We start from the raw sequence: 17,808 nt of genomic DNA on the forward strand, positions 1-17,808 counted from the left end.
GGTTAACACAGAGCAAAATGTTTTTTACATTACACCAAAAACTTACTAAAATTATTATTATTGTTATTATTATTATTATTGACAATAACACTGCACATTACACATATCTCTTTAAGTTAAACAGCAACTGTTACTTGGAGAAATCTCCAGTGGGGAGCATGAATATGAAGAGAGGCTGGTTAGTGGTCAGCAAAATACATTACTATTTCTCCACATTTTGAACACCGTAGAAATATGCAGCATGCCTAGACATGCAATAACACAAATTTCCACAAGATGGCAACACAGAGCTTTTTGAAATTTGTGCTCAAACTTTGCAATTTCATTTTAGTTTTCAGAACCCATGCAGCAGACAGTGGCAAACGTATAAGAATGGTCAAAATGGGGGGGAAAGGCCCAGGCAAGTATTCGAACTCAGGACCTTACTGCATGCCATAAATTATTTTGTTAACACTGCTGCTGTTGCTTTGATTGACAACTACACAGAACTTTGAATGACAACAATAATTTATAGTGCATATTCTGCAGTACTCAAAACTATTTTTGTTCTCATTTTAACTTATTAATGCACTTACTTAATGGCATATTTTCATAATTCTGCTCCAGGCGCCTCTGTACTTTTAATGTTTGGCAACATTTTATCTTTAGAGCTCAGAAACAGGGGCATGAAGACACATAAAAATGTGAGTTTTATGTTTGTTTGCCATTCATAATTCATGATTTTGTGTTCTGCATGTCTGTACATTCATGGTGACTGGGTAAATTGGGATGGAGTGCCACACTTGCTGCACATATCAACAGCCTGCACAAGGAAGGACAAACACAATCATTGCATTATCCCCACGGTAATAGCATTTCCTTTCCTGTTACGGAGTCTGAGTAGATTTTTTTTCTCCTCCACTGACTGGATTCATGATGACTGCAACAGCAGTTTTGGGGTAATGTCTATAAAGTGACATGTGATTGTTTTAAAATTGGTAAATTGTAAAAATGTATTATTTCTTCAATTAACTGGCTTCATTTAATTGTTTTTCTTCCATTGGATTTTCTTTGGTCCTAAATTTATCTTCCTCTTTGGAAATGTTACCTGCTTTCCAGTGACACTTAGATAAAGATAAAATTATCCATGGCATCAAATCTTCATAAAAGTAAAGTTACCTCCATTGCCTCCATTCACCCAATCACAGGAACTCATTGACAATTATGTCATATTACATGTTCATTTACTATGAAACATACTTTAACCTCTGGAAAAACCATACCTTTTGAAACTCATCCCTACAATGAAAATAGGTTTTTTTTTTTTTTCAGAATAGTCCATATACTTCTATGGTAGATCTGCATGGGAAACATAATTTGAAATATACACCACAATGCATACTCTGGAAACAAATAAAATGAAAACATTCAATTAAAAAATAACAAATAATGCAGCAGAACCACAGGGAGTGAAAGTATAAATCTGAATAGAGCCAAATACTTTGGAATTACTGTAGATTCATCGCTGTGGTAGTATTAGACTAGACACATATTAATGGATTGGATTGGTCATACTGTTCGATCCAGCAGCAAAAAAAGGACATAGCGGTTCAAAAAGATGAATCTCATGCTTTTTGGTCTGCAGGGACATTTTTGTGGATATTCTAATTTTAATATGCTGACTCCCAGTCATTATCAAACCCACACACTTCTGACATGTTTCCCTTCAGAAGATAAGATTTTTCATTGCATGTCTCTGGCAGTGTTTGCTGAACACATCAGCATTTCTGCAATCAAATATAATTGCAGCAAGTGCATTTTTCTCACACTCTCAATAGCATAATTGAAGATTTGTTCAATCTAAACCAGAATTTAGAGGCATCAGGGGGACAGGGGGGACATGTTACTACATTTTACCCCTGTACATAGTTTTAAGGGTGGTTGGTAAATAGGCCCAGTATGTTTGCCTTATTTGTAACTGGTAGAAGTATGAAGGGTAAACAATGTCTCCATGATGAAATTTTCCTGCAATGTTAACTCTCGCAAGTCTTGAGACCTGAAGGGAATATGTTCTGGGAATTAATGATTTCTATATGTGTCTGAGGAGAGTAACTTGAAAGTATTGCCTGCATCTATTTTTTGTTGCTTCTTTTTAAATATTTTTTAGAGTATTGCTTCAGGTCACATCAACTTCAAACGTGTCAAAAGCAATTCTGTGTGGTGTTCCATGAAGATATTTGTTAATTTGATAGCAGCAGTTCTGAGGGGATTTTCAGAAATTACTGCCAAAGAATAACAGGCTATTAATGCATCAATGATATATAATAGCTATTTCCATTCAGTAAAACATTCTATACAGTTGAGACATCACTTATATTCTCTTATAATTTTCAGTTTAAAAAAAATATATATATAATTTTTTTTAACATCCAGAAAATGCATGGAGAATGTGACAGGATGTCCAAGCTAGGAATGTCCTCAAATACCACACTGAAGATCAGTCAAACTTTGGAAATGTCTCGCTATTCCCTCAGATGCCATTTAGTTAGACCAGGGAGAATTAACCATGACGGAGTCCAGTTATTTTTAAAGAAAACACTCCATTAGGGATTGGTTCTTCCTGACAATGGATCAAAAACAGCAAATGGCTTGCCACTGCTTGGTTAAACAGTTTCTTTTTGGTCTTGATGAAGTAATGCATCATACAGACTTCTCATAATAAAAAAAAATTGTTGCAATAAATTATCTTTATAACAGCAGACTGCTTGTGAATTTTTGTGATTTTTTGAGCATAATTAAAATTGTATTTAGAGCTACATTAAGTGAAAATCATTCTTCTTGGCACTGCTTCTGGTTCTGGTTCTTTGCTGAACAAGACAGATGGACTAAGCTTTCTCAATGCTCTACAAAACTGTTACAAAATTGAGAAAGTGAGGCTTCATGAGCCCCATAATGGGTGGAGCTAACATGGTATCTTGATTACTAAGAATCACAAGATTCTGCTCTCCACAAATCAGAGGCATTGGTGAAATAAGATAGCTCAACAATTTGGGGCTGACAAAGCCTCACTTTCTGATAATGACAACAATAATATTTCTATATTTATGCATATTCACTGTTCTGCTTTTAGTACATTTGTATACCATTGTACCAACTCAAGTGGGGTTTGGATAAATCAGTTAATAGAATGATCCAGTCTTTTTCTATGAGCAGCCCATCTGTGACTTCACATTAAATCCAGCCAGACTGGTCCACTGTGGCTCAGGATTAGGTGTATATAGATTTAGCTGAGGGAGTTACAGGGTGGAAAGCTGAGGCTAACAGGACAAACAGGCTCATTTTTCATTGGGCATTTACTCCACAATGACAATAAGAATAACAAATGAAAAAAAGACTCAATTTTATATAAATGTTGTCATTATATATATAATAATTGTCTTGGCATATCCTTATAATTTTATTTAAACAACTGTGATGTGAGAGCATTAAAAGCTCAAAAATTTAATTTTGGCCTCTGCTCAAAAAAATAAGTACCTTTAGTTGCCAATGTAAAGAGCAGTGAATTACTAAATAGGGGACATCAGTGTGCTGCTTTTTTAACATTCGAATGTCTGAAATATATCATATCATAAATTTCTACATAAGAAAAACACAAAAAAGTAAACACCAAACAAGTATATTTTATGCCCTGAAGCCTGGGTTTAAATATTTCAAAATATTATAAGTCATACTATGCAGGATTTTAAATTTGAAAATATGAAATAGACATGCTAAGGCATATCTAAGATGCCTTGGCAACCTCTGTCTTTATGCACTTTTGCTGAATTTATACACTTTTACCTGTATTTGCTACTCTATGTTCATCTTTTTTGTGTGGTTTGGGATCAAATATATAGCCTTTGTTGCTACTCCTAACTAACCACTGGCCCAGATACAGTGAAGCAAAAAGACAAGCCAGTAGGGCTTGTTCAAAAACTACAGTTACTGTAACCTTGCAATTGCTGTTCCTCAGTGGTGTTAGCCAATGTTGCCCAAGGGGATGAAAAGCAATGTGGAGCTGGCTTGTTGTCTGTTATCTCTAGCAATACAGCTAGGGTTGCCAGACATCTGGTTTTTGACCAGAATGTCCAGTTTACAAACTATTTGTACGTGTCATAATATTCGGTCTGAGAAATTGATGGGAGAAATTTACCAGTAGTTTCTAATGAATTTGCATGACTCGGTCAGGTACTCGGGGGTGAGTCGGCGGGGTTGAAAAAAGAGGAGAGGACTTCTTCAATTGTAAATGCAGGCAAAAACATTCTGCATAGCATGCCTTGAAATATAACCATTTTTAACTTCTGATATGTGTCCCCTTGATACCTTTCAGCCTGGGCGGCAGGGTCCCTGGATTAGAAAAGGTTGAAAACCCCCTGCCCTAAAGTACCATTTCCTGTCAAATGAGCTTGCAATCTCCCAGACTAATCTTAAGAAACAGACTGCCAGCCTTCATAATATATCTGCATTGTGGTGAATATAAGGGCTTTCACAGATGCCCATCAAACTCTAGGCCAATTCCCTAAGCAACAGATGATGCTCCAGGGACACACAAGGATGTCAAGATAACCCATTCAACTCTCTTATGAGTGTAGACAAGAATTTTTTAAATCAGATATGTTGCTGCTTCCTGAAAGATTGAATACCACTATGTGGATAAACTCATGAGATTAACTTCTATAACCTGTTTATCATAATCTTTATCTGATAGGTATGAATAATTAATCTACTTCCTCTTCGTCTCTGAGTTTCCATCACAGAGGCAAGAGCAGAAATGGAGTGATGGTTACACCATTCAGTGTGCATGTTTTAATCCGCCTGTCGTAACGTTTTTCATTTTTGCCGCCTCTGAAGTCATTTCAGATTCTGTGGATTGCACCGTATTACAGGGATTTTTTCCTCAAGCCTCCCCTCTATGTGACTCAGGCTCTTTAACTGGTAATTAAGCTAATTTCCTCCTCTTGCCTCAGTGACTTTTGGACTTCACTAAAGAGCAGAACAATCACAGGAAGCCCTTTGGAGGAAATGTGGGCTGATTTCTCTCCCAGGACAGCACTGGAAGTCCTGATTCCACCGGTCCACACACAGTAGCACTGACCTGCCACAATTGACCTCTTCCACAAGGATCTCTTGCTTCCTTTGTGGAATAGTACAAGAGGGGGATTTGAACATTTGTACTGAATCGACATCAGGTAAGAAATGAAAATGTTTTCTTTACAAGCAAAATGTACATTTTTTCCAGTGGAGTAAATGTTATAATCAGAGAGTGGGACAGATTTCCGCAGTGTTCATGGAGGGAATATTTTGAGCCTAAACTAATTTCTGAACATAATTCATTTTATATGTGAATTTTTTCATGTATTTTCATCTGAGTCATATGTAATACCTATTGCAGCATGTGTGCTGTGAGTGAACAGGACAGACATTATCAGTTGACTATGGCATAATCTGAAGAACCAGGGCTGAAACACCAAAAAGTTGGAAGACTTCACAATTTAAGTGCTATGATGCTAATCACTTAACTAAGTTACCTACACTGCTCTATAAGATTATAAGGCACCTAGAGTAATTCCAGGGCACACAAAGTCACCAACTGTCTCCATTAATCTACTCAAATATTCAAATTCAGTTTGTATTTTGTCCCTTTCACTGTCTGTACTGGCAGCTGTTTCCTTACATATTTGATAAGACGTCTTGTTCTTGAGATTCCTTACGTTCCACTTCAGTTTGGGGTGTATTTTAAGCTTGGAGCTCCCTTGGGCTGTTTTACTGTTGCCATGCTTATTAAATGCTTATATTTCATGAGCTCTATGTAGTCACTGGTGAAACATCACATAACAATAGTCAGAAAAATATGTGTGAACCTATGCATTTGATTTCCACTTAAATTTGCTGAAGAGCTTGCAGGTTCAATTTTTGTCAATCACATGACCTGACAGTACAAAATGTTGGCCCATGGTATGTTTTTATCTTACATAGCCAGTTTTCACCAAGAACAAAATGACAATGTCATAGTAAACTCAAAAAGATAAGTAATAAGTTTTTAAAAGGGAGTAAAATATATTTTGTGACTAAAATGGGATTAATTCTTCCCCAGATTTATACTATATAACTAACAGGTCCCTGTCTCCACCTGAAAGAATAAATATGACAATGCAGTGTGTTTCCAGTTGTGTGGGACTAACATTCCACCAGGAATGCAAATTATATATACCAAATATATAATTTTTAACCACGGCAACATATTCCAGAATCTTCACTTCTCCATACCTTTCAGTGGGAGTGAGTGGGTAGATTGTTGCCAGCAGCTAATCCTGTGTAATCTGTGGGCCACAAAAAATTGTGATTTAATTTCCACGGGAATCTGAATTATGTATTTATTTATTTATTTATTTATTACATTTTTATTTTAACTACCCATAGTTTGTAAGACAAAACACTCTACATATCCAAACAGCTCTGATAATAGAAACAGTTTTGAAGTGCATAAATAGGGTGCAACTGGGCTGCCAACAATGTAAAAGATTTGAAACAAGTTTAGTGTTATAAAAGATCAGTTTAAATCTCATTGAAGCTTTGAGACATTGAGGTTTTTATCTATCATAAACCTGTAATAACCTGCATATTCATGAGTTATATCCATTCAAGTGTTTCAGAGGATGCTCTGAAGTGAGCAGATTACCAAACATGTCATTTTCTCAGAAATGCTAAGAACGTTTCCTCTGTAATTTTGGTATAATTTGCATGTTCCTTTATTATTCTTTAATGCAATTTCTGAAAAATATCCACCATCGAGCCCATCCCACATACTGAGGTCTTCTGCAGCAGGATCAAAGGACCATTTTTAAAAGCATGATATGCTTGAAAAGGTTTATTTAATAATTGGATATAAAACAGATGTGCACAGGTGGGTGCACATGCAAAAATAAAGAGTTTATTAAAACATAATAGAAGCATACAGTATAATAATTGTTATTGCGGAGTTTCACAACACTTTGATGAAAACCCACAAAATCAATTTCCATTTGTGTATGATAATACATAAATTATGTCACAATCTGTGAGATATATGCAGACTGTTTTGAAAGCTTTAAAAATATGTAAGTTTTTTTTTGAAAGTCTTTTAAATTTGGGTTGGGTAAGGAGAATTTTGAAGTTTGATTGAAAAAATATTGCCCACTTCTTTTTAAAACTGTGATGGTAGGCTTAGATACACAATCAAGGTCATCAAGGTTAATTGTTAAGAAACTGAACTCTGAAATTGGCCACAATACACTTGATAGTTTCCAAATATAAATAATGTTCATTGGTGTGTTTGTGTTTTATCTGTCACAAAATTAACAGCTCAGTCAATCCAGCTGGTCTACTGCTAGAATAATAATAAATATTTAAACGTAATACAAATTGTATTATGAACAGCCAGCGACCTACCTATACTTATTTGGTTTTCAGAACACTAGCTTAGCAATGTTGAATCACTGAAATCAGGGCTTAATGATTGTACCTTTTCCCTCAGAGTATGAGACGATCTGTGGTGAAGCAGGTGATGGGGCCAGCAATGTGGACAGGGTTATGGGCCTTCGCTCTCTTCATCGGCACAGTTACCACAGAAAGCACAGTCAACAGGGGGACACCGAAACACAACCCCATACAGCAAAGACATAAAAGAGACTGGCTGTGGAAATTTCTCTTTTTGGAAGAGGAGAAATCCAACCCTCCACATTATGTAGGAAAGGTAATGATCTTATAAAGGTAATGATGAAACACTAAACTATACAAAAATGCATCAGAATTATTGTTAAAATGCAAAGGTAACTTCTTTAAATTTTCTTTTTAGCTAAAATCAACAATGGCCAGTAATCAGACAAAGTTTGTCATAAAAGGAGACGGTGCCAACTCAATTTTTCATGTCTCTAGACAAGGAGACATTTACGCCATAAAAAAGCTGGATCGGGAAGTAAAAAGCACATACTACCTTACAGCTCATCTTCTGGATATCGCCACCAACAAATCAGTGGAAGCTGCAGAACCATTTAATATTAAAATCATTGACCTTAATGACAACAATCCTGTGTTTCCACCAAGCTACAATGGGTCTGTCCTTGAGAGATCTGCTGCAGGTACAGTGATTCATGAAAAATAGTTTCAGTACTTAAATCCAATGTTTATGTTGATTTAATACCAGCAGTTAAATCCTCCACATGGTAGATATGTGGGAGAACACAATATACTGGTATTATCTCTTTTTTGTTCTTTTTATGATCTACAGGAACACATGTGCTGACAGTGACAGCTACTGATGCAGATGATCCAACTACTGCCAATGGACAAGTTGAATATAAATTGCTAAATGGAAATGATGTCTTTGAAATTGATGAAAGTGGTAAGATATTCTCAACAAGAAGAAACTGAGTGAAGAGTGATTTATTCAGTAATAAGAGTATAAATATTTAGAAATTTAGTTTTGGAATTCATTGTTTAATACTGTACTTGCTGTAGAGTAACATTTTCACACATATTTCATTTGAAGGATTAATGATGTCTTTCATTGCTCTAAGGAAAAATTACAACAAAAATTGACTTCCTAGACCGGGAGACGGAAAGTGCATACATAGTTGTGGTTCATGCCAAGGATATGCCAGGCATGAAAACTGGAGGCAGTGCCACCACCACAGTCACTATCACCGTGGGCGACATCAATGATAACATGGCCACCTTTAAGAAAAGTAAGACAAATACATTTTTGTTCTCTAATCATTCATTTATATAGTCAGCATTTTGTGAAATGACATTGTATTACTTTGAGTTGTGACTTTTTATAGAGATTTACAAGTTTGATGTCAAAGAAGATGAGAAGGAGAACTTTAAAATTGGCACAGTGGAAACTGAGGACAAAGATGAGCAGCAGAACAAAGATCCAGTATTCACCATAGTGGCGGATTCCACCACAGAGCCCAGATTCACCAATGTATTTAAGATTGAAAGAAACCCACGAAAAGATGGAGTCCTCACTTTAAAACAGGTATCCTCTGCTCCTGGCCAGTCTAATGACTAGTTCTGAAGAAGATTTCTGAAGACAACATACTGAGATGATTACACGATATGTGCAGAACATGACCACATTTCATCATCTTTCAGGGACTTAAAAAGCATGACTGTGAAAAAAGATCCAGTTAAGTCTTCCATTTATTTTATTATAAAGGGAAAAAACATAAAACCCATAAACCCTTAAATAATGTTGGAGTTGGGCTTTAAAAAAATTATAATACTAAAGCAACTACTGAAACTATCCACTTCTTTCTTTACAGAAACTGGATTTTGAAAGCAGGAAGGCATATACTTTTGATGTTTATGTGCGTGAGGACAATCTCCAAAAACCTCCAGATGACCAGGGTGCATATGCTAACACCAAGGCTAAGGTTATTATAAATGTGCTAGATGTGGATGAGCCACCTGTATTCAGCAAAGATGCCTACACCTTCACTCTTCGCGAAGATGCCAAAGTCTCCACTAAGATCGGAGGTGTGTTGGCCAGGGACCCAGATGCAGCCCAGAACAATATACGGTATAGCATTTCATGTTTGCACAGTCCTTAAAACAGAGAATTTTACTTTTTTAATTGTCTATTCAGATTAACTGAACCATACTTTGTGCATATGTTTACAGTACATACTGCACAAGCACTGTCTCTCATACACACAATGAAATTTAATAAGAGACAATGCAAACAGCTTTATATATATTTTTTTTTTTTAAGTAACAGTTTGAACATGTACACAAGTGAACTTAATACTTTCTTATTCATGGTGTTATTATTCTACAAACACTGACCCTTTTAGCCTCATATTAACATTTGTACACCATCTCTTCCCCAGGTACTCCATAGATGACCCAAAATGTCCAGTAAAGATTGATCCAAAGACTGGTACCATGTACACAGACAGGAAACTGGACCGGGAACTCATCCCCTTATACATATTCTATGTGACTGCTGAGGAGGCTACACCCAAAGGTATTGGAAACAGTGACCTCACCATTTCCCATGGCACATTTCCAGGCATAAACTTGTGGGTGTGATCCTTTGTCCTCTGGACATATGTCAGAATAATTAGCAAAACTGAACAGAGCAAAATAAAAAAAGCTGGAGTGTTTAGCCAGTCTACTGTTGAACACACAGCAAATTACCTCACTACTGTCATTTAATGAATACATAGCTTTGAAATAATTTTACAAGATTGATATGTACAAAACACCGGGAGGGTGTTTTTACATTGGACACTATTCATTTTATTTAACCGGTCGTCAACCAAGCTGAGTAACATGTACTGTGTAAATGACTGAAATCTAAACAAAAATATTTTTGTTTTATTTATTTATCTTTAATTTAACCAATTTTTAACTAATCTGTGCATTGTGTAAATCTGCCCAGGTTAATTTATGGAAGGACGTGTAATAAAAACTCTATTCCTCACACACTGCTCAGTTTAATGTCTGCACAGAATGTCAGATAGAATGTCTTGGACAAAAGAACACAAGCTCTAGCACCACCTTTCGATGAACTACTTAGGTCTTTAAAGCTCAGACTACAGAGTGTTTTCAGTCAGTTTCATACAGCATACTATCCAGAGTGATAGTAAAAGTAATGTACTGTATGCTGTTATTTTGCCCTCCCTAGCACTGAAATCTTACGTGAACGTAAGCCTTGTGGTTCTTGATTTCAACGACAATGCTCCAGAGCTGACAAACTTCCAAGACCTCTTTGCGTGCGAGAATGATGGACCTGGCACGGTAACAGTACTTAGTATTTCTAATTTATTTAACAACTGAAAACAACTGTCTTAGTTCAAAAAGAGTTTCTGGGCTTCATTTAACAATATAAATATTATATACCCCCCCCCCCCTTCCCTTACAGGTAATAGGAACCATAGGGGCATCTGACAAAGATGATCATCCGCAGAGATTCAGTTTCTCTCTTGCAAAGCCAAGCCCAAACTTCTCACTCATCAGTGATGGCAGTAAGTGATTTTGTCATTTCAAACATTGCCACAACAAAATATGAACAGTACCCACAACTAATCATTCCAGACCTCTACAAAGGTGTTCTGGCTCTTTAAAAAATCTTAATGCACGAAATATGTTGTCTGTATACATATTTGATGCATAGGAATACATTACCGTGTGGTAAGAATAGACTGGCGGAAAGGAGACAGTAATCATACAGGCACTGAGGGTGGTTAATTTCCCCCTGTCAAACAGGCAGTGTGTGTGGCCTAATCAAGGTACATGCTCCAGAGCAAGCTTATGGTAGGATGTCCTCTGCATAGCTACATATAATCAAAATGGTGGAGTTGTGGGGTGCTTTGCAAAAAGGCACAAAAGTATAAAGCATATAAGAAGGAGAAATACATATGATGTGAGTTTATGGTACGGTAGTATTTACTGCATAATACACAATTGGACAATGAACATACGTATTTTTTACAGCCACACACACAGAACAACAAATAAGTTGCTAATGAGATATATACAGATGCCAACTCCCAGGTGAACAGAAACAAGACACAACGTCTAGTGTCAGGAGCAGGTATTTTTAGAATCAAATGTATTACCACTAAATAAAGCACTGAAAAAGTTTGTAAGTTGGACATACCCAGCATTTATAAAGGTTGTGGCCAGATCGCGTCCATATACGAAAATTATATAAGCTCAAATAATATTTGGTTTCAATATTAGATTATTTGTTCTATATGCAACATCTGTAATTAAATCTTCTATAAACTTATCATGACACACACAGACAGACAGACACACACAAACAGACACACACACAAATATGAATTTTTGCACACCATATAGAATGTGTCTTATCATTAGCAGTGCGAAAGCCTCACCAGTCAAAGTGAAAAACGTATTCTTTAAGTGTCAAATCCTCCAAACCATAAAACGTCACAATTCATATCTGTTGTACATTTCCATTAAATGGTTTACTGTGTGTGATGTCTTCCCCAGGTAGTACTGCTAACATCACAGTGACACACGGAGGTTTTGGCCTGGATGACAGGCGGGAGTACTTAATGGAGATTGTGCTGAAGGATAGTGGCTCACCTGCTCTCAGCAGCACCACCACCGCCACCATCCGAGTGTGCAGCTGCGGCAGAGACAGGAAGGACTATTACTGCAAGCCTGCTTATGCTCAGGCTGGTGTCAGCACAAGTGCCCTCATCGCCATTCTCCTCTGCATCCTCACCATACTGGGTGGGTTCTACGGGCACCAGACGCACATTACTAAACAGTTCTCTTCTGTCGTCAGTTATTTCCCACAAGGGATTATTTTGAACTGCATACAGTTTCTTTATTTATTTATTTATTTATTTATTTATTTATTTTTGATTATGCACAATGAAAGTTTGCTTATGTAGCTTGGATGAGCAGAGCAGAAAATCCCTGGTGACCAAGGGCATTTATTTATTGTCTTGGTTAAAGCCATGTGCTCCTGAATTATATAACAAATGCACACACACAATATCTCTCAAATTCAGTAATATATGGATGAAGGCCTGCTATCAACAACAAATACACTCAAATATTCTGTTGCTGTGCACGATTTTTAGAGTATATTATGCTGATGAGTGTGTCTCACATTACAAATTCATGTCCAGGGGTAAAAAATGGTTTTATTAATCATAAATGTGAAGAATATATCTTCCTGACCCATTTGATTGGCAAGGCAGCAGTTTTTATGGCTGAGCTCAATTTCAACTTCCATACATCTGTATCTTATTACACAAGCAGCAATGTGGTGAATGCTGAAAGACTAGTGAGCAGAATATTACTTGATTGCAATGCTCTTTCATTTGCAAATAACTGACCTGAATAAAATTGTATTTTGCAAGAAACTAGGTTTCAAGAAAAATTAGAGATTAAAAAAATTAAGTAGGAAAAGCTAGACCTGAAGATCTAGAGGGTATGCCACTTTGTAAGTTCACCTTAAAATTAGCAACCAAATTATACCCAAGAAGTCAGTTGAGGCGAGCGAAATACTTCATTTAATCACTTAAATTGTTTGTAACAACCAAATCCAGAATACCACCCCTGGTGTCAAGGGTGAAAGAGAATTAAAAATTCTAAACAGTTTTATTCTCTTCAATGCAGTGATCATGATACTCATCGTGCTGAGAAAGTGGTACCAGAAGGACACTCTGGACACCCTGGGAAAGAGCTCCAGAGAGATCCACGAGCAGCTAGTGGCTTATGATGAAGAAGGTGGCGGGGAGATGGACACAAATGGCTATGACGTGGCCATCCTGACCTCAGCAAGGAACGAGGGACGCCTGCACCTGGTGCCCGCTTTGTACGCTGCTGTCAAGCGGCCCCTGGCAGACAGGGGCCACGTGGCCGCCATGATTGAGGCGAAGAAGGACGCGGCGGATCACGACAGGGACAGCAGCCCATACGACACCCTGCATATCTACGGGTATGAGGGAGCCGGATCATTCACCAGCAGCCTGAGCTCCCTGGAGATGTCCTCATTCAGTGACTCCAGCCTGGACTACGACTTCCTCAGTGACTGGGGCCCATGTTTCCAGACCCTGGCAGAGTTGTACAGGCCAGATATCTCAGAAAAGTAATTACTATCAATGCTAAGCTGAAAGCCAGCAGGCAATACCTTCAATTATATTGAACTTCCATTTTGTGCAAGACTTTGACCATGCCTCCAAAAAGCTTCTTGACTTTCTGCTCATGGAGCACCTTTAGAATGGCTTTCATTGACTGTTCCACTTGTGACGTTCTGGATATTCATGACTTTCACAAATGTCAACACATTGACCTCCATTGTTGACCTCTATTTTTGGCACAGTCTGATTTTATCAGGTCTCATTTACTTACATATTCTGCAGAGATCTGCCCATTCTGAAAGTCCCATATAAATTGCTACACAAAACACTCTCAAAATGCATTACTGTCATTTTAAGTCTTGACTACAATGGCACAAAGTATAGGAAAGGGAACATATCGCAAACAAAAGTTGAACGTGTCGTTTTATGTTTCACTGGCATGGAACTCTCGCATCACAAAGGTTTCTAAAAATTATAAGAAAAGCAGGACATTCTTCAGTTATGTTGGAAAAAGGTTTTTGAAAATGCTGCTGGGTGGCTCCTAGGGTTAAGGCACCATGTTGTGGGGCTAGGACGAGCTCCACAGTCTTGGATCGAATCCAGACAATGACAGTGGCTGGTAGCAGCACAGGGCGATTCCTTCTTCCACGTAAGCAATTTCTCCTGCTGCGGAGTTCCAAAACCAGCAGTAGGGTTCACGCATGAGCATAGCCACAGTTGCAAATAACTGGACGTTCCAAATTAGGATTGGAGTTGGACATGTTCAGCCCCACATTGGGCACCAAATTTATAACAAAAAAAGAAAAAAATGTAAAGATTTGGTCAGTTTATGTTATGGTCATTCACTATAGTTCTTCAGCAAAATAATAAATGTAAAATAATTTTCTTCTTTTTATAGTTACAAAACATGTGTATTTTGAGCATTTAAAAAAAAATATTTACTATTGCTAATAACTGTTTTTGTATTCAGCATTGTCTGTAAGTATCTGTTATGTGCCAAGTTAATTCTCTTTTTCACTAGTCACAAAGGGATATCAACAGGAAACTATTGTAGTAGATCTTTGAAAGATTTACTCTTTGTTTAATTTGGCAGGACTCGACAACACATACATTGCATAGATCATCTAAGGCCAGTGATAAACTATAAAAATAAGTTACAACCAACTCAGAAACACAAAGTACCAGAATTAATTAGAACAGATGATAGAATTATGATCTGAAAAAGTGTAACCTTTTATATCACAAACAAATCCATGACATAGCAGGAAATGATTACTATCACAGGGTGTTACTGCTATCACAGAAACAGGGTTATTATCCTTTAAATGGTTATTGGCATTTCGGTGAATCATTATCTTCACTGCACAGTATTGAATTTGACTGCACTAAAATGAATATCTATCTCAAATTCCAAGCACCATAGACCATTTTGTTGCAAACAGATTTATCAATGTGGGTAATTTCTCAAAACTCAACAAATAGTAATATTTTACTTTAATTTATCTTCATTCCATTTGCTTTTCTCCCCAACTTGTTTTGTTCCATTTGGAAACTGGTCCCATAAACCACAGATACAATGTGAGGAAGTCAGCCAACGATTTTCCTGTTCACATTGTGTACATAAAGGGTTTGACTCCCACCCTCTAGGCACAGCTCACAATATCTTAACAAGACATGGGAATCTACTTCCTCCACATGTGTTTGAGGAAGACCATTCCTTGTTTTGTTGTCACTTGACTGCAAAAATTAATTGTGGCACTCTTCCCATCTAGGTATCTTGGGGGAAGGTTGCAGTCTGTAGAACATTATGAAGCTTAATCTTAACCATGGTGTCATGAAAAACTATTCATCAGCAGCCAGTTTTTTAGTTGGTGCGGGTGGGCCTACTCTATCATATCCTTTCGTAGCATGTTCATGCCTTTCTCATCTTTTATATATTTTTATCGTTGACATTTTGCAGTTCTACTTTTAGATTAAATGTGCATAACTTTTTCTTTGGATCGGATCCACAGACTATGACTTGATTTGCCATTAATTCGTACAGGTCAAAATGTTTGACACCCTGAGGTCTTTTCAATCCAATTAACTGAAAGACATTTGTTTTCTGTAATGGAAAGATAACATTTGGAATTAAACACAAAATAATGTCTTAAAAATGTGTGACAAACAATATTGCTTTATCAAATAAGCTGTTGTTGGTCCCAGATATGTGTAAATGCTAACCACTGTAATGGCTCATGTGAATTGTACAAAACGCAAATATTACTTTAATAATAATTATTACATTACAAACTACTGATTCTTTATTGTTGAGAATTGAGGATATGGCTTTCTCTCATTCATACCATGGCTATGCATTCATTGTAAATTGTGGCTCTTGTCTCTGGTCTATGTTTCCTGTGTAATGTAAAATAATGTATTTAACTGGAATCACACTACACACCATAAAGAAATGTGCATGTAAATATTTTTATGTTCACTGTATGTACTGCACGTGCCAGTAGGTGTCAGTATCAGGCAGCTGAGGTGAAAGGGAACGTTCAGAAAATATATTTGATTGCTAAAATACTAAAGTAATAAAATACACTGACATTGCTTTACCTCGGGGTTCAATGTTAAAATATGTAAGAAAACATTTCGTATATTGTAAGCACCAGTTAGGTAAGTACAACAGATCATTGCAAGGCAAATCACAGCTGATTGCTTTCCAGTCCCTTGGTTAGCAAACAAAATGTGCCTTTGTGAAAAAAATGCACAGAACATGCCATTTTATAATGTTTGTATTTCATAAACATGACTAATATGGGGCAATTTTTATGACAACAAAATTTTAAACTAAGAGGAATAACATGATGTATTTTTGATGAAGAAGAATATAGGCCTAATTTCATGGCAAAAAGTCAATATTTTGTTTAGCCCTTTACCCCTGTTTCTACTGATGTTGAAGGAGCACCACCGCTGAGGAGTGCATGGTCCTCTGACCAGGGATGGGTGTAGGATTGTATTCTGCAGGGGGAAAAAAGAGATATCTCCTCCTCACTCCTCTAACTCCAAGGGTGATTGCAAATAATTATCACTTATCGATTATAATTATAAGGAAACATTACATTTTTCTGATGATAGCACAATTGGGATAAATGGAAAACTTGACTCTTAAACATTCATGCCCTGGAGGATAGATTGTCTATCTCTCTCAAAGGGTCAGTCTTACCAGCTTTGATAAATGCTGCTGAGAAGGGGCCAGGGCACAGACGAAACAGATTGGCAAGATAATGAGAACACTTATAGAGACACTCAGGAGAAAATTCCATAATGATGCCACATTTCATGGCACTGTCTCAATAAACTTTCAACAGAGACTTCCAAAAGCAGTGAAGCAAAGCTGTTTGAAAATATGTATCTAAATAATTGTCTGTTCCTCTGACAGTTTCTATTTTCAGGTCTTACTATTAAGCACTGAATTCTGTTCCCATCTGATATCAGGGCGACCAATGAGAAAAGCTGCAAACTCTGTATTTGTGTGGCAGACTTCTGTGATGTGTGGAATAATTGGATATTATATACATATATAAATATATATGCTGTGGAACAAAAATAGTGAAGCAAGGGCATTGGACAAGGTCATAAATCAAACCACCTTTGCCTGTATATAATTATATCCTCCAAGCTAAATTTACAAAGGGAGTATGTGAACTTGTTAGTCAGTGAAGAAAGGGAATGTGACTGCTAGATGGCTATTTTGGTATAGGACAATGGAAAGGAAAATAATTCAAGCTGGAAGGGCAAATAATAAATATATGTAATATGTCATACGCAGGGGCACAAATGCAGAATCTAGATAAAATACCATGATAGCACAAGCCGCATTGACTATTTTAATATTTTTTTTTTTTTTTAATAATAATAAGGAAATATGAGGAAAATGGCTAAATAGAAAACCCATTGGAATGTAAGTACAGGATATTTATACAGAATATGTTGCCACACAAGCCTCTCAATACATATACATATGAATAGCATTTAAATGGAAGCATTAAATCACATTACATTACAATGGCTTAGCAATTTCAAGTTTCTCTTATCTCAGGAAACTTTAAAAAGTGGGTAGCATCAGAGTCTCAGGAATACAAAGGCGTGATATCACCATGAAGGCATAGAAGGCACAATTATAATCAAT

The 17,808-nt window shown here is 36.8% G+C and overlaps 1 protein-coding gene across 2 annotated transcripts; it reads left to right on the forward strand.

Annotated features, from left to right (window-relative positions):
• Positions 1-743: 743 nt before the first annotated feature.
• On the forward strand, positions 744-16,096 carry LOC135241857 (cadherin-5-like). 2 transcript variants are annotated; one of them, XM_064312596.1, is made up of 13 exons: positions 744-845; positions 4,986-5,207; positions 7,532-7,750; positions 7,853-8,135; positions 8,285-8,398; positions 8,574-8,741; positions 8,838-9,037; positions 9,324-9,580; positions 9,891-10,027; positions 10,691-10,803; positions 10,928-11,030; positions 12,025-12,270; positions 13,168-16,096. In XM_064312596.1, exons 3-13 carry the CDS (start codon positions 7,535-7,537, stop codon positions 13,641-13,643), a joined length of 2,313 nt encoding a protein of 770 aa, XP_064168666.1. In that variant the 5' UTR covers positions 744-845; positions 4,986-5,207; positions 7,532-7,534; the 3' UTR covers positions 13,644-16,096. The 2 variants fall into 2 exon arrangements, with proteins under 2 accessions (XP_064168666.1, XP_064168667.1); XM_064312597.1 differs by lacking the exons at positions 744-845; positions 4,986-5,207 and having other exon boundaries at positions 7,607-7,767.
• The last annotated feature ends 1,712 nt before the right edge of the window (positions 16,097-17,808 follow it).

This window comes from Anguilla rostrata, chromosome 16, assembly GCF_018555375.3.
Source record: "Anguilla rostrata isolate EN2019 chromosome 16, ASM1855537v3, whole genome shotgun sequence".
NCBI lineage: Eukaryota > Metazoa > Chordata > Actinopteri > Anguilliformes > Anguillidae > Anguilla > Anguilla rostrata.

What these genes read in the sequence shown, in the direction of transcription:
- LOC135241857 (XM_064312596.1), top strand. Translation starts at nt 7,535, where the DNA reads ATGAGACGATCTGTGGTGAAGCAGGTGATGGGGCCAGCAATGTGGACA. An exon ending in CTTTGAAATTGATGAAAGTG is followed by an intron (nt 8,399 to 8,573) that starts GTAAGATATTCT and finishes CATTGCTCTAAG; the next exon opens with GAAAAATTACAACAAAAATT. An exon ending in GCAGCCCAGAACAATATACG is followed by an intron (nt 9,581 to 9,890) that starts GTATAGCATTTC and finishes TCTCTTCCCCAG; the next exon opens with GTACTCCATAGATGACCCAA.